This window comes from Neolamprologus brichardi, chromosome 10 (assembly GCF_056152115.1).
Source record: "Neolamprologus brichardi isolate AB-2024 chromosome 10, ASM5615211v1, whole genome shotgun sequence".
NCBI classification, from domain to species: Eukaryota; Metazoa; Chordata; class Actinopteri; order Cichliformes; family Cichlidae; genus Neolamprologus; species Neolamprologus brichardi.
This window is the reverse complement of record NC_142113.1, coordinates 5,263,895-5,287,370: the sequence shown is the minus strand read 5'-3', so window position 1 is coordinate 5,287,370 and position 23,476 is coordinate 5,263,895. Positions and strand designations below refer to the sequence as shown.

General features: G+C 40.8%; 1 protein-coding gene across 1 annotated transcript in view; it reads left to right on the top strand.

Annotated features, from left to right (window-relative positions):
* Positions 1 to 202: 202 nt before the first annotated feature.
* The window catches only part of jam3b (junctional adhesion molecule 3b), a 41,864-nt gene continuing 18,590 nt past the window's right edge, over positions 203 to 23,476 (top strand). The window contains exon 1 of the mRNA XM_087847105.1: positions 203 to 378. Within this exon, the coding sequence (XP_087703231.1) occupies positions 237 to 378 (142 nt within the window). The 5' untranslated portion in view covers positions 203 to 236. The remainder of the gene's footprint in view (positions 379 to 23,476) is intronic.

The following is a 23,476-nucleotide window of genomic DNA, read 5'->3' as shown; positions in this document are numbered from 1 at the left end:
TACAGTACAGAGAAGGCAGAGGTACCCTATTTATCTGCAACTGCAGATAAGTTACTATAACTACAGCATATGGCCCCAGTAGTGAGGGCCTCCCACATTGTGTCAACTATAAATTCTAGTCTGTGTGAGTGATGCTTTCGGTAGCTATGGAAACCTAATATAATAGACCCCCCTCCCTCCCTCCTCCTCCTCCCTGGCGCGCTCTCTCGCTCTCTTTCTCTCTCCGGTTTATCTCCATGTCTCTCTCCCTCTCTCCATCCCCAGCAAGGCTCTTCAGTCTACTTTGCGCATGTACAGACAGCCAAATAGAGCATTGCATCGACTCCAAGATGGCGAAAACACGTCTGGCTTGGCTCTTGACTCTCCTCTCAACTCAGTGTAAGTGCAAAAAAATATTTTAACCGACTACTACTTTGTCTTTTATCCGCTCGAGGAAGGTGGCCGCCAAATGCCATCCCCTACTACATCTGTTTGGTCGATTTTTCTTTTACACCAACAGTAAGTGGAAAAGAGAGTGCCTCAGAAGTAACCGTGTAGACTCAACTAACGTTAAACTTAAACCAGACTGACAGCGAGTTCGGTCTCTTCGACGTGAAGTAAATATAGTTAATGAAGTGACCGAAATAGTCGCCATTTTTAACTTAATGTCAACGCGAGTCTGGCAAATGCACGGCTGGAGTGATTGTTTGAAGCGTCCATTGTTACTGAAAAACATCGCTCAGACTACTCTCAAGTATTGATTTTATTGGAATAATGCCGCCGTTAAGAGGAGTGACAGATATCTACATGTAACTACACATCAGGAAAGCAGGGCTGTCTGAGCTGAATGTTCAGATCTTCAGTTTAGCGGCACATTTGGAGTCGCTAAGCCGACACGTTTTCTGTGTGCGCGTGTCCTGGCTCTGAAAAAGTTTCTCTACAGCATGAAGACAAACTTTTCGTTGGGAAATTAAACATGAATTAAGGCGGTTTTGTAGCTCGTTCCGTTAACTATTTAACGCGGGTTTGAAGCTGCGGTGATGATGTTGGAAGTACTGACGCGAGATAACGGATTTTTCCTACAGCGGAATAAAAGCAGGCTGACCGCGGGAGGAGCCAGGCAGACCAGCAAAGCGTCCTCCACCCCCCTCCTCATCATCCTTCTCCTCCACTCCAACGCTTTCAAACCGCGACACGGCTGGTGAACCGACAAAACCGAAATAAAATTAATTATTTTTACGGTGTCCACCTGAAAGTCCTCATAACTTTATCAGTCCGATACCTAGAACAGAAAACAGACACCTGTAAGAGCGGAGCGGTTTGTTTAAATATTCATGCGCGAGCTCCTAGTTCCTTTACACGTTCCTCACACGGTTTTTCCATATTTGTCATAAGACAAATAAGTCATATTCATTCATATGATTTTACATAAATGTAAAATTTATTATTTGCTCAGACCCGTTGGGAAGGGCCTTGAAGTTCAGGGTGCTGCTGTAGACGGAAGGTGTTTTACGCTTGCGTGGTGGTGGTTGGGGGCGGGAGGGGGGGGGTACTAGACTAAAAATTGTTAGTATACTTCATACACATTTTATTTAACAAGTCTGAGTCTGATTTTCAGTAAATATTCCACTCATCTAATGCAACTGGAAACTTAATTAAACACAGTTGTCTTCCAACGAGCAGGCCCCGAAGCACAAAGCAGACGAGAATAAACCAAAACAAAGATGAACAGATCCAGCAGTCTGTTCCACAAAGCCAGAAAAACACATTTTAAACATCCTGAAAAGACAATAATAAATACTCTGCTCTGTGAAAAGGTTCACACACCAATGAGCAAAGTCATTATGAAGCTAGAAAATGGTAGACCAGTCTCTGACGTTCAGTTTGATTGAAAGTTACTGTGGGAAAAAGTTTGATGGCTGAAACGGCTCCTCGGATGCAGATAACATGTTAAACCCACTGCCAGTGGAAGTATCCTTGCACGGTGGTGGTGTGTAATACCAAATAAATACAGGGCCAGTATTGCCAGTACCAATACTGGTACCAGTGCTTTTAACTTATAAAGGCAGCTTACGAAGGGAAGAGCAGTGTGTAATGATTTATAAGATGAATCATGATCGACCACTAAATCACTGATTTCCACAATAATTAGTTCACACAACAAAACACAACTTTCAGCTATTCATGTGTTTTGAAATTGGGGTTCTTTGCAGTGTAAATGTGCCTGTTTATAAATCACTTTGGTTCAACTTCTGTTCTTTAAATGTGCTATAGGATATAAATAAAACATGCACTATATCTTTTATAGTGCATGTTTGTTTATATTATATTTACTAAAAATTAATTAAACACAATTCAGCGGGCTACATGCTAAACTTGGAGGATAGAGACAAAGCGTTGATCTATTGACAATACCAGCGTTGGTATCGATACTATCGATATCTGGATTGACCCGCCCATGTCTGTTGTGTGAAGAAGTAATAAGGAGTAATAATAAGGAGTGGCAGGCTCCTGAGGGCCTCGAAGTTCTTCTCTGAGGTGGAACAAGTAGACAGCAAAGCAGATAACGACGTGGCGGCTGACATCAGGATGCTTTCCTGAATCAACTTGCGTCCTTGTTGTTTTCTTTCTACAAGCTGGTGCTTTACCAACAAATGTTGAAATTTGTTTCTGTGACCTTGTTATAGCTAGCTAGCTATTTCAAATGAAGTCCCTAGGTGACTAGGCTATAATTAATATAATAATAAAATCGGTATAGTAATAACAGGAAATGTGTTTGCTCCACTGGTTTCATGGTGTTACAGTGAGGAAACAAAATACTTGTTGCTACAGTTACTTTAAAAAAAATTCTTTCTCACCATCCCAACATAAAAATACAATTTAAATTTAGATAGATGGATTTTTATAGAAAACTGACTGCATCTCCGATATGTATCTGTCTTGTCGTAGGCATTAATTCCTTCCTTAATCTCATTTTTATTTATTTTTATTTATTAGCTTGGTGAAGAAATGCAACAAAATGTACTTAATTTGATGTGTAAATGATTCAGGAAACCTTGTTTTCGTGTGACTGCCTGAGAGCTTGGTAAGAATCTCGTGACATGAAACGGGCTGCTGGTTTTTCCCCTTAGATGTGAACAGACATATTGATCAAAGGGTACAGAAATAAGGACCTTTCTTGTGATATCGCACGTGTGTGACTGGGCTTATTCTCTTTGCTTTAATTAGGAGCAGCAGTGAAATCTGTTGCTGTGCTCTCAGCACATACCTCCAGGCTGTGTGCTGGATTACTTATTTATTTACAATATATTTCAAAGTCAGTGCTCTTAATGAATGATCCCTTGTGAAAACCCTGTGACAAGGCAGCACAACTGACATTTTCAGGGGAGGACAGTGAGCCGGTAAAGATTGAAGAATTTCTTTTGTCTTGCCTGGACAGGGCTTAGCCATGTGGTCTCAGTGGCTCCCAGCCTGTATCGCCACTGTCTTTAGAAAAGGAATGAATCTGGCTAGACAATCTGGCCACAAGCCATCTTATGAATTACTAATTGGTACTGAAAGGGTTTGATTCCTAATAGGTACCGACTGTAATTAGAATGCTTCTTGTATGTTGAAAAAGCTCTGCTCCCAATTTATTTTTTGAAGTTTTAGAAATTGAGCAGAACTCAGTGAGAAATGAGTGTCACTAGCTCTGCTTTTGCTGTTGGTCACGCTCAGTGTTATTATCTGTCTCTGTGAGATGTGCTTGTTATTTTCTGTTCGTGGCATTCTTTGGGTAGCTATCATCCTAATGACCACACAGCCCTAGTCAGCCAAGCGAACGCTAAACCCAGCTCGGGCTGAACACGGCTGCACATATCAGCCCAATCATCTGACATCAGAGGGAAAGACGAGGGGCATCATTATTTTAAGTACACATGCTTACAGCAGACTTTCCAATCTGATCTAATGGAATGCGCTGACGTTTTCCACTGCTGGCTCCACCTGAACCATTTCACGTAAAATATTCCAAAGAAAGTGCTAGACATCTGCCAGAACCTTCCTGCCAGCAGCACAGCCAAGAAATGTGTGGAACTGGAAGATGCTCAAAGTGGATTAGTATCAATATAAACTCTGAGATCACAGGCTCACTTTTATAAGAAACACTTGTGCAGAGCAACACACACCAAACGTAATTGTTGCATTTTTAAGTTACGTAACTACAGCCTCGTAATTCGCTCACAAACATTGTATTCATCTAAATATTGTTACCTGGGAAGAGACTGAAATTGTGCAGATGGTTTTAGAGGCTCATTTAACCATCCTTCACTCTTGAAGTATTGCAGTCTCTTTCTGAACAGCTGACATTTTTATGAGTCGGCAGACCGCTAGATTGTTGTTAAATGTCATCATGTCACTCTGAGAATTTTGAACATGGGCTAAGCCACACGTAATTGGACCCCGTTATGCTATTTAAACATTTTTGTGAAAAGAAAAAACTCTTTATTTGTCAGTTGTCACGGCAGGACTCTGACTGTGGCAGCACCCTGACATGAATGCTGATAGTAGCTCCCGTACAAGCTGCTTGCTGTCAGATGCTTCTCTCCCCACCCAAAGCTTGTGAGCAAATGTTTGGAGCGCTCTCTGAATGGCATGGCTGTGGCCCCTGTGGACAAGTCTGATACAGTCTGACATTTTACTAATGGAGGAGTAAAACGGGGCAAACAAACCAAAAGGAGTCCCTTGCTACACAGCGATTGCCTGGTACGAGTCGAGAGTCTGTCGCTCCACACCCTTGAGTGAGAGGTGCAATACCAGCACATTCATCACGGTTCCAGGAAGCAATTATGCATTTTTGTGCTTGTTGCCTAACTGGAAGTTGTGTAATAATCTTGACAAAAAATCCCAATTCATTCCTGTAAGTCGAGGGGATATTTGTGCAATCCCTCCATGGGGGAGTGCCACATCAATCTTAGTGTGGAATGACCTGAAACAACTGTGCACGGGTGGGTGGTGGTCGTGGTGTTTTGAACAGCAGCATAACCAGAAATATGCGCATCCCTCCTCAACCTGACTGCGTGTTAGCAAATGCAACATACCAAATAGAAAACACATGTAGACAGAATGCCTTACATCACATGAGCACCGACTGACAATCACAACCACCTGTTTTCCTTGGAGATAAAGCGGACTGCTGCTGATGAGCCGGCTGACCTCACCCAGCTCATCAGCAGAGCAGAAAGGGGGAGGACAGAAAGCTGGCCAATATTGTTAGTTGAAGGCATTCATCAAACATCTTCCGAGACACAAATCCACTTTAGCTTGACAGATAGAAGGATTTGGCTTGTTGTCCTGCTCACATTTATTCTCACTGTACCTGAGCGTTGAAGATGCTCGGTTTAAAAGGTAAACATAATGTTCCAAAAATGGCAAAAAGCATGTGCATGCTTCAAATGTCAGTAAGACTAGCATGAGAACCAGCCTCCAGGCAGCTCATGCTCGCTGACAAAACAAAATGAAAATCTCGATGGCCTCGGTGGGTAAAAGGAATGTAAAAATTCTGGCTTTGTTTGTCAGCATGGTCCTATTTTCAACTGGAGGTTTAGACAAGGGAGACATTCATGAGAAAAAAATGGCGTGTTGTGGAGTATTGAGTTTTGGAAGTTATGGCTCAGTTGTGATAGCAGGCTAATTGGTTGTTTATTTTGACAAGACATTATTACCGGGTGTTTAGGGTGTTTTAGATAAGCAGGATAATCTCCAAGATGGGTCCTTACTGGCTGCCAAAGCTAAGGATGGTAGAAGACAGGCTTCCTGTTTGATTATCTCTCTTTGTTCACATGGCCTGTGTAGGGAGGAAACACCACGGCTATTCTCCTGCTCCTGTGTTCACTGGATTCTGCTGGAGCACATCAATAGTTCAAAAGGGACCGTATCGATCAAACACTGGGATGCTGTCAGCTTAGTGAAGTGATTAGGGGTTTCATTAATGACATGGAAGAGGCAGTGAACTACATGTGGCTGAGCCGCTTGCGCTCGGAAAGGAAAGAGCTGGAGGCTGTGCTCCTGCTCAGAGTCATAACCAGATAATCGCTCCGGATTCATCTTTTGTTTACCAGGCTGTAACAAAAGGGCAATTACTGTCTAAAAATAGCTACAAGGCAGCGTCATCAAACAACCTCAGGTGTTTGATCACAGTTCATTCAAAACCACATCTACTATCAACTGTGCACAAAACTTGCATGTACAGTAGCTTAACAGTGTCCCAATGTGGTCCCTTCAGTTCTCTCAGCTTTCAGTTCAATAAATGATATAATATAAGAGCAACAGTTGAAATAACAATGATAGATAGCTAAAATCTTAAAATCAACCCTAAATTTTGAATGGGGTGGGGCTGTAGACAAGTGTTTACGTGAAAGAAAATAAAGCAGAGAGACTTCAGATGTCACAGGATAAACCAAATGGCTTTAAAGAAATCTGTTTGTTTTTTTTATCTGTTTGCTGTGAATGTTATTCTCCGAGTGAATTAAATATGATTTCAGCTCATCTGATGATGTATGCCACAAAAATAACATTAGATATTTAGGGAGCTCTAAGGGATCCTAACCTCTTTGTGTGAGAGTATAAATGCGTGTTATCTTGTGTTGAGTTGGGGTTTCCCAATTCTCTAACTAAAGCTTCCAGAAATGTTGAACATGACCTTGTGCCTCTCAGTACAAGCTGTACCGGGGATGAAATATGATGTTTGGCTGTTTTGAGTAAAGAGCTTTTGGAAGTTCCCCAGTTTCTGTTATTGCTTGGAACCTGAGAATAAGGTGACAGGATGATGGACTGCATGTATGGAGCATTCATCTGTGCTAGGTAACAATGCTGTAATTAAGACTAGTATACCGGCACGTGTTATTACAGCAAGAACTCCCTTTGCTACACAGGAGCAGTTGGGCTTAAAGCTCATTTCCTTTTCTCACATCTGTTAGTCTGTAATTACAAGGAGGTTTCTACACCTCCAGCCACCACCTCCGGGCTAATATCAGGCCTGCGCGATGTTTCTGTGGAGGTTGAATGGGGATCTGAGAGCACCTGCCAGACATGTGGTGTCTAAATAAAAGCATGCGGCATCTAACATGGGATTAGTTTGGCTGGCCATGAAAGTAAAGCTCAGACCACAATCAAAAGCAATCAATAATAACCATCTGATTTCAGTGCCTGACCATGTGAGCTAATTGCTCAGCTGATTCAATTCAATTCAATTTTATTTGTATCACAACAGCAGTTGCCCTGAAGCACTTTATTTTGTAAGGTAAGAAGACCCTACATTAATACAGAGAAACACCAACAATTATACAATCAATATAAGTGAGCACTTGGCAACAGTGGGAAGGGAAAACTCCATTTTAACAGGAACATTGCTGCTGCTCTCTCTACCTCAAGGTTTCCATGTTTGGAAGCATGAGTAGGGAAGCACTCCCAGCATCATCATTACCTTCCCAGATATGCATGTGGTCCCAAAACAGAACATTACCACTATTTATAAATGGCTGTAGACAGAAGCCTTAACCCTTTTAAACCGGTCGGAGCGGGCACGCTCTGTTTTGCGTAACTATTTTTAAATCCCGGTAGCTCTGCAACCACGTAAGCTAGCGCAATAATTTTTTTTGCATATGAAACCGGAGGAGTTGTACTTGCATCTTATGCCATCAGCTTGTCCTCGGTCACAGTTTCCTTCCACATATAGCTTTGCAAAAACTGCATAAAAAGCACTTGCAGCAAAAAAACCATAATATTCCAGAAACACGCTTTGCCGATCCGATCAGCTGTTCATAACACTTCCTACGTTGGAATAGACGTCAGCGCGAACTTTTGCATGTCCGCCATTACCTGCCTGAAACCGGAAGTGACGTCATTTTCGCGGAAATGTAGTTTTTTACCATCAGGGCCTCAATGAGCCTATACTGGTGTTTTTAAAAGTTACGTTTGACTTTATGACTTTCTGTGTCGTTTCTGGGATGCTTAGGACTCATATTGCACTGCTGGAAATAGTTTATTTTGATGCATATGCTGCTTTTTTGCAAATTTGCATTATAATATTTATTTTCGTTTTTCCTGCAGTGTATAAAAATTGGTGTATTTCAAAAATAAAACTATGAAGACACTTAAAATAAATTTCCTGTTGTTGTAAACTATTTTGTGCAACTTTTTTGTATTTACAGTTTTGAGGGATAAGCCTCTTAAATTTTTCTAACTAGAAATATATGTTAAAAAAACAAAAACGATTTTCAATTTTTTTGTAGTTTATTGCACTTTTTTGCAATTTATGTAATTACTATGCACTTAATGCAGACATATTATTAAAATCTAGGCTGCAATGGTTGTATTGATGTATAGCAACTTGAAATGCTCCCAAAAATGGCTCCACAGCATGTAAAAATATAATATATGCTCTGGCGGACTTGGTTCTATGGTAGGTCTTAAAGGGTTAAACACTATAGAAATGCTGGACTTTATTAGTAATCCTGGGCTGTACTGTAATTTGTTGTTTAAAACATCAAGTGAATGTTAATTCTTTGGGGTTGGTCTAGTGAGTTTAGTAGTGATGCTAAATATCAGAGGATTTCATGGGAGTTAGTGGCATCCACTTGGAGGCACTGCAAAGTGAGTTTTAAACAGCCCGGCACAGCAGTGTGGGTCAGCCAGTGGGCAAGACCAGGACCTTGACGTTTTCAGCTTTAAAAATGAGGTTATTCATTACACACTGGGCAGTTTAACAATGTTAGAACAACGTCCAGCATCGTCGTTTTAAATGATAAGGACAAACGAATCACTTCTTAGTGGTTAGAAGTCTCCGTCTCATAAAAAAGACACTTTGTAGAAGCATCATACTTAACGGCTCTCCCATACTGCTAAGTCTCCTGTGAGGGGATTTAACTGCTTGGAACTCATCCAATGAGTCATTTGTGATGATTAAGTTACATATTACAAGATACAGATTACATTAGTTTCATCATAACATATGAAGGGATGGAAAGTGTTTCAGTGCGTATGACAGAGAAAGAGAGTAGCGATGCAACTAGAAAATATTTGTTTTACACCAACGTCACTTCATTAGGACATAAATACTTCAGGTAAAAAGGTCAAAGTTCAGCATCCAGTCATCTGCAGAAATTCTTAACACGATCTCAAGTTCATCCTAAAATAATGCAGAATCCCAGAGGTGGCAAAAGTACAGACATTCTGTACTTAAGTAGAAGTACAGATACTTGTGTTAAAAATACTCTGGTCAAAGTTCAAGAACTGATTCAACTTCTGTCCTCAAGTAAAAATTTAAAAAATGTACAGAAATGTACTCAGAGGAAGAAAGTAAAAGTAGCTCTTTTGACGACGTTTCTATCAGCTATTTTTGTGAACTGCTAACTGAACCTTGTGCTTTAATAATGTAATAAAATGATAACAATACATTACAAATACAAAGTTTATATTGTTCTAATGTTTAATTCTAATGAATGTTGTACTCCTCCCGAGTCAGTTTCATAGAGCGTAGGTAATCACTGAAGTGAGGGTTTAATTAAGATGATGCTTAAGAATAACTGTCCCAACTTTAAAGATTCCTGTTGAGGGCTGAAGTTTTCTTCTGAAAGGACTTTGGTTGACCGCAAGTACAGAAAACGGTCTTTGACTCTTCAGATGAAACAAAAAAGCACCTTTCTTACATCTTGTTTCCTAAATCTACAACAAACAGGCAAGCAACAGGATGTGATAGTGTCTAGATTTTATTATTTTCTGAGATTCAATGAGATGCAGCTTCATCTTGTTGCCTGGCAACCGCTCAGAGCCAAGAAATATTTTCAAATCAGAAAAATACCGAATCGAAGAGGTTAGAAACCAGAAATGTATGAAATGTCATTAAGTGAAGTGAAAATGCTGGTGGATTTTGTTACCACAGTAATTCACTGGTTTCCGTCTTTGTGCTGCTTGCTGTACAGAAGACTGGACTCGATCTTTCCAAGTTATCACATAGGAGTCTAAAAACATCAACAATATTTTTAATGCAAATTCCAAAAGCTGTATCTATTTGTGATCAATAGCTGTGGTGCTGTACAAAGCCCACCAGCACTGACAGAAGTGCAGTTTGCGTTCAGCTGACTGGACAGATAGCGTGGACAGATTGTAACCAGACCATGTGGCCATATGGTGTGAGCACTATGCCTTCTGGGCTACTTAGTGATAAATATGTTGAGGCTGCACTGGAATTGATAGCACTCTTTGGCTGCTTTGGAGCTTACCAAAGTATGTTGTGGTAGAAAGCAGTCCAAATGGCATTGATCTGAATGTTATCGATTTCTGTACACCAGTGGTTTTTCGGGTCAGAAAAGATGACGATGATGATAGAGACCTTCATCTGTGTGCTCTTTCTCAGCATCCACGAAAAAATGAAGTGTGGGGAAAATCTACCCTGGGTCTAAGTGTTGGTGTATGAAAGTAAAATGAATATTTAAAGAAAGTGAAATGGTTGATATGTAGGCGCATGAATGGAATTTCCTGATTATGTCACAAAGGATCACGAATGCCTGGATCGGCCTCGCTTTTTAGGTCTTTGCTTTGAATTATGCTTGAGCAGAAGCTCAGTATACACAGCGCTGTTGCCACATGTGTGTCAGGGCATACTTTGGGTAAGTGAGTGCCTTAAATATTTGTCAGGATGCCAGGCATAGGTGACGAGTTTGTAACATGGTGGCTGGCCCGGCTGAGCTCCCATAGAGGGGGCTTTGCATGTGGCTCTGCTTCGCCTCCGTGACACAGAAAGCTATGGAGGGGGAAAAGGAAGAAGCAATTTGTGTGGATTTCCCCATGACTCAGGAGTTTGTCAGGCATTCGTCATGAATGGAACAGATGGTTCAAAATGGTCAGGTTTATAAGACCGAGGCATTAAGCTGAGACTATTCTGTAATTCTAGCTCCTGAACTAGAAAGATTACACAAGGCTATCCACCCAAAAAGCACTTACAAGAGTTCTGTAAATATTAAATTTCAATTTTACATACTTTACTCCACCTTAAACTGAACTAAATGAAACGGAAGAAGAAAAAAGGGGTGAGAATTAGAAGCAGAGGAGGAGCTAGTAGATATTTCACAGCCTTTCTGTTTTAAGGAATTTCCTGTATTTTTTCCTGTAACTGTAGTAATTAGACTAAATTGAGAGTTTGTCTACATTAAACCTCATATCCTGTATAAGAGCAGCTTTTTTCAAGACGATGAGGTTATCTGCTCATTTCCTTTTATGAGGGTGCTCCACTTCCTTTGTCATTATCATAGCTAAAATGGCAACTTCAAATGGTTCCACGTGCGGCAGCAGTGATTCCGAACGGTTTTCGATGTCACAGTTACACCAACTAAGGACAATAAAACGTATCAAATGCCTTTGTTTAGAGGGTTTTTGGCATTAAATGGTTCTCAGCTTTAATTTGATATCTGAGTCTTTACTTGAGACTAGTCAGTTAGTCAAATTTGTTTTCCTCGTTTTAGTCGACTAACGAGGAACATCCCTACACCTGCAATGAACGATTTGGGCACGTGTAAGCATATACAGTACTTAATACTGGTTACTGAGGTGCAGTTTCATTAAGCCACTCTAGGCCTGATTTATTTAGTTCAGTTGTGTTTTATCGCTACTGCATTGGTTTCTAGTGACAGAGCCGTTGCATAAAGGAAGCTAACAGCAAAATAGTTTTATTGTTTAGTTTAGAGAACTGAAAAACCTCCACGATTGTTTCACTGTTGGCTTTTCTCTTTGTCTGTCCAGGATCTTTGTTCATAACTTTAGCAGTTTAGGTATTATGTGGTTACTAAAATCAGATTCAAATGGTCCAAGAGTGTTATTAGCGTCCACTTTTTGGATCTTTTGAAAACAAAATGAAGCTATTTCCTGAATGCACACTTGCCTGATATAATGACCAAAAATCACCACTTTTAGAAAGGGAAAAATATCAAAATATGGCTAATTTTAAACCTTAAGGCTGGACTACATATGTATATACATATAATATAAAAACCCAGAGGATAATGCTGCGCTGTTTTTCCAGACAGTACCAACAGGAGAGATCTTGCTGAGGTAAAAATTTTACCTTGTTCTTCAAGTGCTTCACTAGTTTTTACATTAGTGGCAGGCCCCTGCTTGCCTTGCTTATACTGAAAAACAAAGCCACTTCTGAGAGCTATTCTCTTAAAACCTAACAGAGAGCACAGATGTGTGGCTCCTAAAATATTCAACATACAAAAGCAAAAAGCCAACAAATAATTTATTGAGAAAATAAAAAAACAACAGCAGTAAGCAATGAGAACAAAAGCCATGAAGAGTTGATGGTGCGCCTCAGTATATGTATATTCCTTTTGTGTGAGGTGAAACAGAAGGAAAACAAACAGCAAGCCACAGTCCTCTGTACAGCCAGCGCACTCCACCCCAAAGTCGAACCCAGAGCCCCCTCGCAGCTTTTCATGCTGGCCCGATCTAGTATGAGCTAGAACAATGATCTTATGGTTTCTTGAGCTTTTTGGCACACTTTCAGAGGAAATATATATCGCTTTGCTGACAAGCCTCTCAAAACGGCCTCCGTCCAGCTAGCGCTCGAGTGTAATGAACCCCCACCCCCCAACTTCCCCCTCTACCACCACCGCCCTGTCCTTCCCTTCCCTTGTACAGGCTCACTCATGTGGAACTGAGTGACTGTACAGTTTTATCCCTTATCATCAACACTCAAGATCATCAGTGTTCACATCTGTGGGCGGTTTCCTTTGGGGCGATTGCTATCATGGTAATGTTCAGTGAGAACTGCTCTGCAGAGAGGAATGAGCTCTGAAGGACTGCTATGTGCTGGTATCTAACCCAAAGGCTCCAATCAGATCTGAGTAGAACAAGCCTTATGAATGGAACTAGACCACTTCTGTCTGTTCTATTATATTGTTTCCCTTAGATTATTGAGATGATGAATTTAAGCAGAACGAGTTGTTATCATGGCTTATAAGGGCTTTGCCTGCTGGTTCAGTGCAGTAAGTCTGTTCTATTCTACGTTCTAACTTGCAGTTATTACACAGGTAGGTTATCAATTCTAACCCACGACTGAGTCATTCCATAGTTGCACTGAATGAGAGCAAAAGCATTATCATTTTTATCGCTCAAACATCCCACAGGGTTTGGATTTCATTACTGCATCGAGCGGCAGATGTGTGCAGGTTTTTGTTTTTGGATTTCCATGTAAAAACACCAGAATGTGCATTATAAGCTGCTTAGGAATACATTTCTGATTTCTTACCTATAGGGAAAAGAGATTCAATTTATTGTTGCTTGTTTGCTTTTTTTTTTTAACTCAGTCTCCTCGTATTAGGGGCAACGACTTTGCTCTGATTGTCACGAAGAGCAGACTGATCATGAACGAGGCACGTGTTCCATACTCGGCCACAGTATGCAGGAGAACGCTAAGTAGTTACGCTTGACGCAGGCAAAGACAGCAGGTGACTGAGGTCGCCAGCTGTCCTCTATTCTTACCATGAAAGTCCTTTTAGATCTTTGCTTGTCCATTGTTCCCAGGAGCAGTAAGTTGCTCTCCCCTCACGTGCCGCACACCTTAGGACTTTCCTATGCGACCGTATACACAGTGGCATAGTTCATGTAACAGCCTGGAAATGGAATGGATGTCACGAAGCGGTCAGTCGCTGGACCGTCTGTTGCTTTTGTCTGGTATTTCCCACGGAAACCCATCAAGGATTCCTCCCTGAGCAGGTGATGGAAGTGCTCCCTCAGAGTGGGAGCGAAAGGGAGGGGAGTGGCCAGCAGCAGGAGGCTCACATGCTTTCTCTCCCCAGCTGTTGTTTAAGCAGCATTCTCTGTCGCCCAGCTCAGCCACAGCCAGCCTGTGCAGTCTATTTGAGTGTATAGTATGCCTTTGCACACATTTGTTGTCTGAGTGGGCTGCTCGCTGGCGAATTCTTGCTTGGGTTGCACACTTTGATGGCAAAGTGTTTAGTTTAGTTTTTCTCTCTCTCTCTCTTTTGACCATAGGCACATGACATAAACAACTGTCTCTTGAAATGAGTAACAGTCAGGGTTTGCTTGCAGCTCTGTGTCTTGCAGAGTGGAATGTTTTTGTGTTTCCAGAATGTGCTGTATGACAGCAGGCATCTCCACCCTTTTAATTAGAAGTGATTTCAGATTGGAATAAACAATTTTTAGATTTATGTTGTGACTTTGTTTGTAAAGCCTTGCACTGGTAGTAGTTTCAGTGTTTTAAAATGTTATTGGTCAAACATTTTGACAATAATTAATCACTTTAATCAAAAGCCAGAGCTTTCCAAAGACTGTTCTAAAGAAACAATGAGAACATTGTTGTTCTTTTCCTACGGATCATAACCTTGTCCCACTGCTTCCTTCATTTTAAGTCAAAAAATGTGGGGCAGTCCCCTCAATACTGCCTGCCTTTCAAAGCTCATTTCACCTGTGACCAGTCATTTCCTACACAGTGACGTACTTTTGGCGACCTCACATTCTGCACTCCTCCTCATGTCCGCCACGTTAGCGCTTACTAAGGAACAACAAAACAGTCAGAACAGCTTCCCACAGGATTATTCATCATGCAGTTGTCACAGTCTGCTGTACAGGAAATCTTTGTGAGAACGTAAACCTTTGCAGCAGTCATGTTTTTGACCTCGTGACTCTTTACTTGACTGTTTGACTTTTCGGGGGGGTTTGTGTGTATTTTTTTTCTTTTTCTTTGTCACAATCAGCTGACTCTCTCTTCTGCCTGGTGCTGGAGATTTGAAATGTAAACAACAATCGAAAACGCTAAGTACACTTAACAGCACATGGAGTTTGTTAATAGCCCCGTGTAGAAGTATTGCTGTATGCTGTAGCTAGATGGCATATATCCGCTTTTAGTGCTAAAGAAGGGCACTTCATCACTGAGTCGTCTGTTGAAAGTCCTTCGGAGTTTTGTGAGATAAATTACAATAGAATAGAATAGAATAGAATAATCCTTTAATTGTCCCACAAGGGGAAATTTGGTTGTAACAGCAGCCAAAAAGACACATATACAAACAAAGAGTACACAGGACACAGAACAGAAACATACACAATTTTTCTTACATATTTACATTAAGGACAATGGTTACTATATACAGAGTACTGTACAGTTATTAAATTAAATAAAAATAACTACAGATAAGAGGCAAACCCAGGTTGTAGTGAGAATCGGTTGATTAACTTATTGCAGTTACAGCGCAGATGTAAACATCTATGTTTGTTGGGAGCAGTGTTGATTGTACAGTCTGACAGCTGCAGGGAGGAAGGACCTGCGGAAACGCTCCTTCGTGCATCGAGGATGCAGCAGTCTGTCACTGAAGGAGCTCTGCAGTTGTACCCATAAATTGTACCCATAATAAAATATTTGAGTGTTTTTAAATTGTAGAGAAAGAAAAGGGTGCTATTGTCTCCAGCAGTGATCGGACATACATCATTACATCAGTCTAACTTCTTTTTGCTGCATTCAGTCCTCATCTGCACAACGTGGCTTTTGTTCAAGGAAAGCAAACAAATGCTAGTTTAAAGGAAGCTATTGTTGTAACCATAGACTTTAGAAATACTGTTTTATTGAACTGATAGCATCTTGATGACTAAGCTGAACCCAGCTGGGAGGCCCTGTTAGAAGAAAATAAAAGCTTCCTGTTGCCACGTCGTACATTTTTGTGCCACAAATATTCAGGTGAATAGTTCAAGACCATGTCAGTCGTATTGTCTTTTAGCATCCATATTCAGCTACCGTACAACAAACATACTATTTTGCAAAATAGCATTTGACAAAGAGATCTGATATTGGTTCGTCCTCGCAGACAGTATTCTGTTATGTTCTGATCTGTTCCTTTTAGTTCTGTGTTGTTCTGCCTTTGCCTTACGCAAAAGTTTAACTGGAAGCTGCTTGGTAACGTAACATATTATTGTCAGCATCGTTATTATTTCACTTCACTTGTCTCTTGCCAGCTCAACACATGACACATCCACAAACATGTGGGTGTGGAGTGGAGAGAGTAACACAACTAAATAGAAATAGAACTAAACTAAATAGAAATAACAGACAGCAGTATGCAGTAGTAGACTCTCAGTTTGAGCTGAACTGCTGGATTGTTACTGGCTGAAAACCCAGTTATTGTACATACTGTACAATAACAATAACAGTATCAGAAAAGGAGAATGTCAGCTTGGGGAATTACATTAGAAACGTTTCTTCATTGGCTATATTTGTTTCTGTTATAGGGTTTGAAGATACATTTTGGTATATTGACATTATTAAAGCAAAGCAGTTTCTCTCCTGATGCCAATTTCTTCTTCCATTCTTTAATTCATGACATTTTTTCTCCATACTCGCCAAGTGCGCCTACTTGTAGGGTATGATTAAAAAAAATGGCACCTGCCTGTTGCCTAGGTCTCTGCTTTTTCCATAAACTGCGTTTTTCTATATCTTCTTTTGTCTTACGCTTCAATGCAGCCTTAAAATTTATGGAATAAATGGAAAAGCTGCAAGGCTGGGGGAATATTCTTCCGATGAAAACAGTCAGAATTTGAAGTCAGCATAGTTACACAAATTTGGCACGTCCCTAAAAGCTACATCACAAACCACCCTTTCATTTTAGCCCACAGCAGGCATCCTTGGAGCACGCAGGAAGTCAGGCAGATTAAACCTTTTGGACCTGCTAAGTCAACACGTCTCGGCTGCGTGGTGTTGTGTTATTGTTCCGTTGTCAGTCGAGCCTTAGCTCATCGTGGCCGGCTACGCTTACTATCCACGCACTCAACAATGAGCGCTTATCTCTGCAGGCTGTGGCAGAGTGGATCAGCTCCCCCACTTCTCTGTCACTGTGTTGGCCAAATAGGGCATTATTAGGTAAAGGAACTGCTGGCTGGTCAGAAAAGGACCTGTGTTAATATGCCAACATCCAGATTAGCTTGATAGCTGCAGATGCGAGTGTTTCCAGATCTTTATATGTTTTGGGGAATTATTGGTTAATCCTTTATGGTGTGCTGATGGAAAGCTTCGGAAAAACAGGAATATTTCTGCTGAGGATCAAATGTGTGTAAGCGGGTTGTTAGTATACAGGGGGGGGTTATGGTGTGTGGTTGAAGGAACAGGCAGCAGAACGTCATCCAGGGCTTCAGCACTGTGTACTAGTTCATTGTTGACTTGCAGGAAAGGATATGGGTTACGGCACAGTAGCAATAGTTCGCTCTTCATCAGTTAAAATGTCGTAACAATCAGTGGATTCCTAGAATTGTGAAATAATATTACCCATAAGCCTGTGCTGTAGCCATACAAATGTTTATTTTCATCATGGTTGGAAAAAGCCTGCACGGAAATTGTGTTCCTAATTAGGATTAAGGAAGGGGTCGGGCAGCCCGGACTAGAATGCGAAGCATTTGCAACGAGCGCCGCTGATGCCATCTGTGCGGAGTGTGGTGAGGAGCTAATTCTGGCACTGAGTGTGGCGTGATTTAACACAGAATTTCGTGGTAGCAGCTCACATTCAAGCCTGGGATTTGACTCTGACTGTAGCCAAAAAAACTGTTACAGGGAGTTGAATTAGCCCTGACCCCCTCCTGTTAGATCTCCTTTAAGCTGACGCCATGGAGCTCCCCAATTCATCTGGACGTTCAACATGTGTGGCATGTCAGATTGCTCGCATAACAGAGATGCTGTGCCAGGGGAGGCCCGCTCAGCCTCTTGGCCTTGTGCTTCAATCTGTTTTGACAAGGCGTTGTCACTGTCTCCCTCAAGAGGCTGACCTAGGCTAGAAAAATGAGCACCCAATTATTTCGTCATGAAGCATGGTCAAGGTTTCTCTCAGTGACCGTGAAAGTCAGGCAGAGCAACTCTTGTGTGCACTTCCTACCTGGGAGGGATACTAATTAGCAGGCTGCTGGTGGTTGCTGCTGACAGCTACTATAAATAGTGTCTGGGCATTTGAATGCTAACCTGTTCTTACTCTGTTGAGGAATAGCTCACCAATGTAGGTTGCCAAAGACACCTGTGACATCACTGACATCAGTCAACATTTTAAAACTAACAGATTTCTATGTTAACATTTAGAATCTATGAAGAAATGCACATTATATACACCTATTTAGCCCAAATATGAAAACCACAGCTCAAGTCGATAATATGGATTATGTCATCACAGTGTAATGTTCTGTTGGAAACTCCATTAAAACTCACTGAAGTCTAAGGAGGAAGGACATGTAATATCTGACTAAACATTGTTGCAGACCAAAAACAAGCCCGTGAAATAAAGGGCCTGAACTCCCCAGATCATCTGTGGGCACAAACAACACCATGCCTGATCAGTGGCACCCCCACATTCATGGCCACAGGGATTTCCTGCCAGCGCCACGGTGCCAGACATGACAAGATACTGCAATGGGTCCGTGTCAAACTGAGCAACGCTTTTGGGGGAATTTCAAGAGATCAGTAAAGCTTCCCTTTCAACAGCATTGAAGTATTAAACAGTTATCATAAATGTTAACCTGGCTAGCGCAATTGTTAATATTAGCAACATTTACCCCCTTAGCAATTGCCCGATAGCGACATTAGCCATCTGTTATCATTAATATAGAGGCTTGTGGACTGTAGTCAGATAAAAGATGAATAATTATTGAAGGGCTGAATGCGTCGTGGTATGAAATATTGATTGGATATCCACCCGGAGTGTGGAGGACTGATCCGAGCAAATAAAGAGGGAAATAGAGAGTAGACCAGGCCGATCAGAAGAGCACAGCTGATGTAAAATCAGCCTGTGACCAGTTCGTCTTATTTTACTATAAGTAGTACCACATGTTTCCATAATGCTCTTCTTCTACAATAATTAAGCTATTCAGATGTTAGGTACTGTGTTATTTGTTGGCTCTAAAATATATTTTAGCTTCATGATCTGTAATGAAATGATCTAATTACTTTGTAAAGCAAATGAAACCTCTATATTAGCTAAATATAACTTATATTTGGGGAAATTAGTGGAAAATTAACAAGTTAACTTTTTCCAGATATGACTTTTTCGCTATGCTGTTGTTGCAGGATGGGGTCAAAGTCTTCACCATGGTGGTTCTCAGGTATCGAGTAGTTTCCTGCGTATCAGTATCAAGTTTAAAATTCTAGTACTGTAACAAACCTATTGCAAATGTAATGGACACAGTCGGATTGCTAATATTTTGTGCTCAGGCACCGAGAGGAAGTGTCAGAGTGTTTCGGAAAAGATTGCAGCACTGGAATTACTCTGCATCGCAGATACAAATCGATGGCATATCAGGATCTTACGACTTGATTTTCAGTCAGAGAATTTAGGTCTGCACTTCCACATTGTGTGCGTTTGATGGCTGTGGCATCACAGCACCCACTGACCATTGTTCTGATTAATTAGGCATTCATTCACTCCTCGAGCCTCAAACTGTGGCACAAAACAAAGGTCTCCATTGGCATGCAGGGCCGCTGGGACCATGTGAAGAGGCTGTGTGACACCAAACAACTGGACTATTTTTATACAACAGCCATCTGATTATCTTAGTACCAAGATGTTTCACATGACTTAATGAATGAGTAAACTTATCACTGGAGATCATTCAGTGAAGGTTAATCATTTCTAAATGCCTTGTTGACCAGATAAACTTGGGCAGCACACAAGGCTCATGTTTAAAGAGTGTTTGCACACTAATAGCAAAGTACACTATGCATTTATATGTGTTTAGGTATTCAGACAGTAGATCCATGTGATTAGTACTCCTTCAGCAAAAGACCTATTATTAGATAAAAGCATATAATATCATATATATATATATATATATATATATATATACATACATATATGGTTCGATACTTTGGTGTCACAGTTTGATATTTCTTCGATACAAAAAAATGTTTTTAAATTTAATGTTGCTGAAACAACAAAGTAATAAAAAAAATAAATCTATCTGATCGAGAAATCACTCATCTTTGGAAAAGAGAGTTTATTACAGAGAAATGTCTTTTTCCAAAATAAAAGCTATACTATACGCTTCTTCTGGGCTATATTCTCAGCAGCATATTAAACATATCAGGTCCCCATAAGGAGAATCATGTGCTAACGGCTGTCTAAATGACTCGGGTAAAGTTTGTAGCATGCGTGCTTGTTGTTTTTGTCTGCTTCCACTTGTCTTTGCACTAGGATGATGTCGGAGTAAATGTGCAGTCATATTTGTTGTGTTCCCACTAGTGCTGTCAGCGTTAATCTGAAATGACGTTAACGCCACAACACGGCAAATCTCCGTTAACGAGCTACCGCGGATCGCCCCGTGCGTGGGGCTGGACGGCCAACACGTTAACGAGCTAACTGCGCTAACACACTAGTTCCCACCAATGTAATTGAGCATTGCGTGGCACATCCAACATACTGTTTTACTTTTGTCCATGACGCGCTTACCTTCAGGGTCATACGTCACATAAAAACCAAAATAGTTCCAAACGCCAGATCTGAATGAGGGTGGGGGAGGTTCAATTTGCCATGTTGCAACGAGAGCTTAACTTCTGTCTCGCTAGCTTGCCCTGCGCTCAGTGAATCTGTGTTTGACTACTAGGCTGCACTGTCGAGCGCAGATCCACTGAGCGCTCAACACAGACAGCATCGTCAGAAGAAAAGTTGATAAAATAAATTAAAAATTTTGTATTGTCCGATACATATGCGTACCGAACCGAAAGCACTGTATCAAACGGTTCAATATCGATACGAGTATCGTTGCACCCCTAATATATATATATATATATATATATATATATATATATATATATATTAGGGGTGCAACGATACAAAACAATACAAAATTTTTAATTCAACGAATATGACTGCACATTTACGCCGACATCATATTAAAAGACAAATTAAAAAAGCATGAACATATTTTTGTATCGAAAAAATATCGAACCGTGACACCAAAGGATCGAACCAAACCGTGAATTTTGTGTATCGTTGCACCCCTAATATATATTAGGGGTGCAACGATACACAAAATTCACAGTTCGATTCAGTTCGATACTTTGGTGTCACGGTTTCGATGTACACACACACACACACACAAAAACACAATATTATGAGTCATTGGACAGGTTATTCTACAGAATCATGAGTCTGTTATATATCTTGACATTTTCTATATGACTGATTTATATCTTTAAAGGAGAGAAATAAGTACAGTGCTGTTGTCAGTACCTTTGTGTCAGCTTATATTCTCCTGCAATTTATCAGAAAGGTTAAATCATAGACACACTGGCTAAAAATCCTGTTTTTAATGGGAACAAAAGGGCTGCATAGGAAACGGATCAAGTTAAGTTCCCCCAAGCACCAGACGTCCATGGATGTTGTTTTCTCGGCTTAATGTGGTCAGTCAGTCGTGGCCTTTATTTAGTCCAAAAATAGTCACTGAAAATTGGGCCGTGCTTAATCCATGAGATTTGATCCAATGTAGCCCAAGATGGGTCCAGCAAAAAGTTGCTGAGAAGACAATTTGGTGGACTTCTCAGTAGCCTTGATAAGTGAAAAGGCGTGTTATCAGATTGTTTAGAGGACATGATGTAAGAGGCTTCTTTCTAATCCAGCGAACCATTTTGCACTGATTTGACGTCTTTCGCAGTTCTGCTGGAACATAACTGTCTAAGAAGACCATTTCTGAGACGTCCTATTACACCTAGATGTTTTTTAAACGTTGAAAGTTTTAGATTCAGCATTCGCAAGTTCTATCGAGAACTGTTGAGCTCACAAAGAGCTCTAAAATCTGGAGTGCACATCTCATATTTTGGTGGTATAGTCCCACATAAATGTACGTACTGTGCAACATGTGATGAAAAAGGACTAAGTATTAATATTTTACAGTTCTTAGACAAAGAAGAAGCGCAAAAACAGAAAGACATCCATGTACAGTTCAGCAAGGTGCAGGAGACTGTCAGCATATTTAAAAGAATAAAAAACAGGCAGCACAAAACAGTGTGTTTTAAATAGACGTGACGTGTCTTAAATAGAGGAAGGGGTCTGGGAGGGGTCTCTGCTTGCTTTTGTGTAAAAGTCACTGCATGCCTCTGCTCTTAGGGACTTAGAAATGATGAAAACAGAATGTAAAATGCTGATTTTACAAGGATGTTTTTATAAGACTGGAAAAAATATGTTTTTTTACATTTCACTCAAACGTAAGCATTGCTTGGAAGTTCTAAATACTAATTTTGCCAGGTGGGATTCTCTTATGAGAGATTGAAAGGTGAGACCCGAGTCTTCTAAAAGCTATTAAAAGTTGAAAGAGATTTAAAGGGTGGTAATGTGAGGATAATGTGAGTCGTCTTAAATGTGTCCATGTTTCCTAAACTGGTCTTGAATCCCTTAATGCGGAGCATTCATTGCAGCGACTGCCATAGTGGCAAGTGAAAGGCACTGTAAGGTGGAGGAGAAAAAGTTGCTTTTCCTCCACTCTGGCCCAGTCCTGTGAGCCAGTCATACTTAGCTTGAGGTTAAAGTGAGAGCAGGCCAGATGTAGACATTAACACTGACACAAAGTGACAGGTTCCCAGGCATTCAGTGACACCATCGGTTCCTCCCCGTTCCTCACCCCCTCCGTCCTCTCATTGGCTCAGGCCGAGTCTTTGACCCTCCTAGATCAGAGGGCTCACCAACACGAGACCTAGTCGGACTTGTAGACCATGGCTCGCAGCAGCCTCGTATGTAAATGCGGAACAAATTAGTATACAAGTCCTTGTAGGGAAAAGTAAACCATGTTTGTGTGCACCTGGAAAAGATATAATCTCTTTGAGCTTTTAGTCAGACAGAATGAGTTTATTCACCGGGGGTCGAATAGTTGGTGGAAATAAAAAGCTTGTCTGAAACATCGCTCTTAGTCCAGGATGAGCAGGCTAGAGGGTGACTTAGTGTAACCGTCAGGATTTCTGGCTTTATTTGATTTAAATGCATCGTTTTAGGAAATAAGGACGACCCTTTTAAGTTAACTTTTTTTTCTTTTTATCTATACCCACAAACGTAGATGGATAAGCATGCATCTCCCTCACCTCCGCTTCCTGCTCTTTGCTTTCATCTGTTTGCTCCTGTGCTTATTAAAACTGATTGTGTCCAGACCGCTTAGCATTCTGTACACACTCTTGGCCTGGACACTTTCATCTCTGAACATTATGATTCTGCAGGCTCAGTGCCACTTGGCCACAGTACAAGCCACTGTAACTGGGCTGATTGAAAATACTGGAAAGTCTGAAGAGGACTTTACCTTAAAGGAACAGTTCAGCCGATTTATGTGCTGTCCTGTAAAGGAACTTAGTTTCTTACTGTTCGGATGTCTATATGATAAACGTGAAAAGCTAGCTTAGCACAAATAATGAAGAATGATGAGTTTATATGAATGCAATATTGTATTCAGTGTTATTTACTGAGCAGATTCTATTTTATTGTTTAACAGAGCTAAGTTAGTTGTT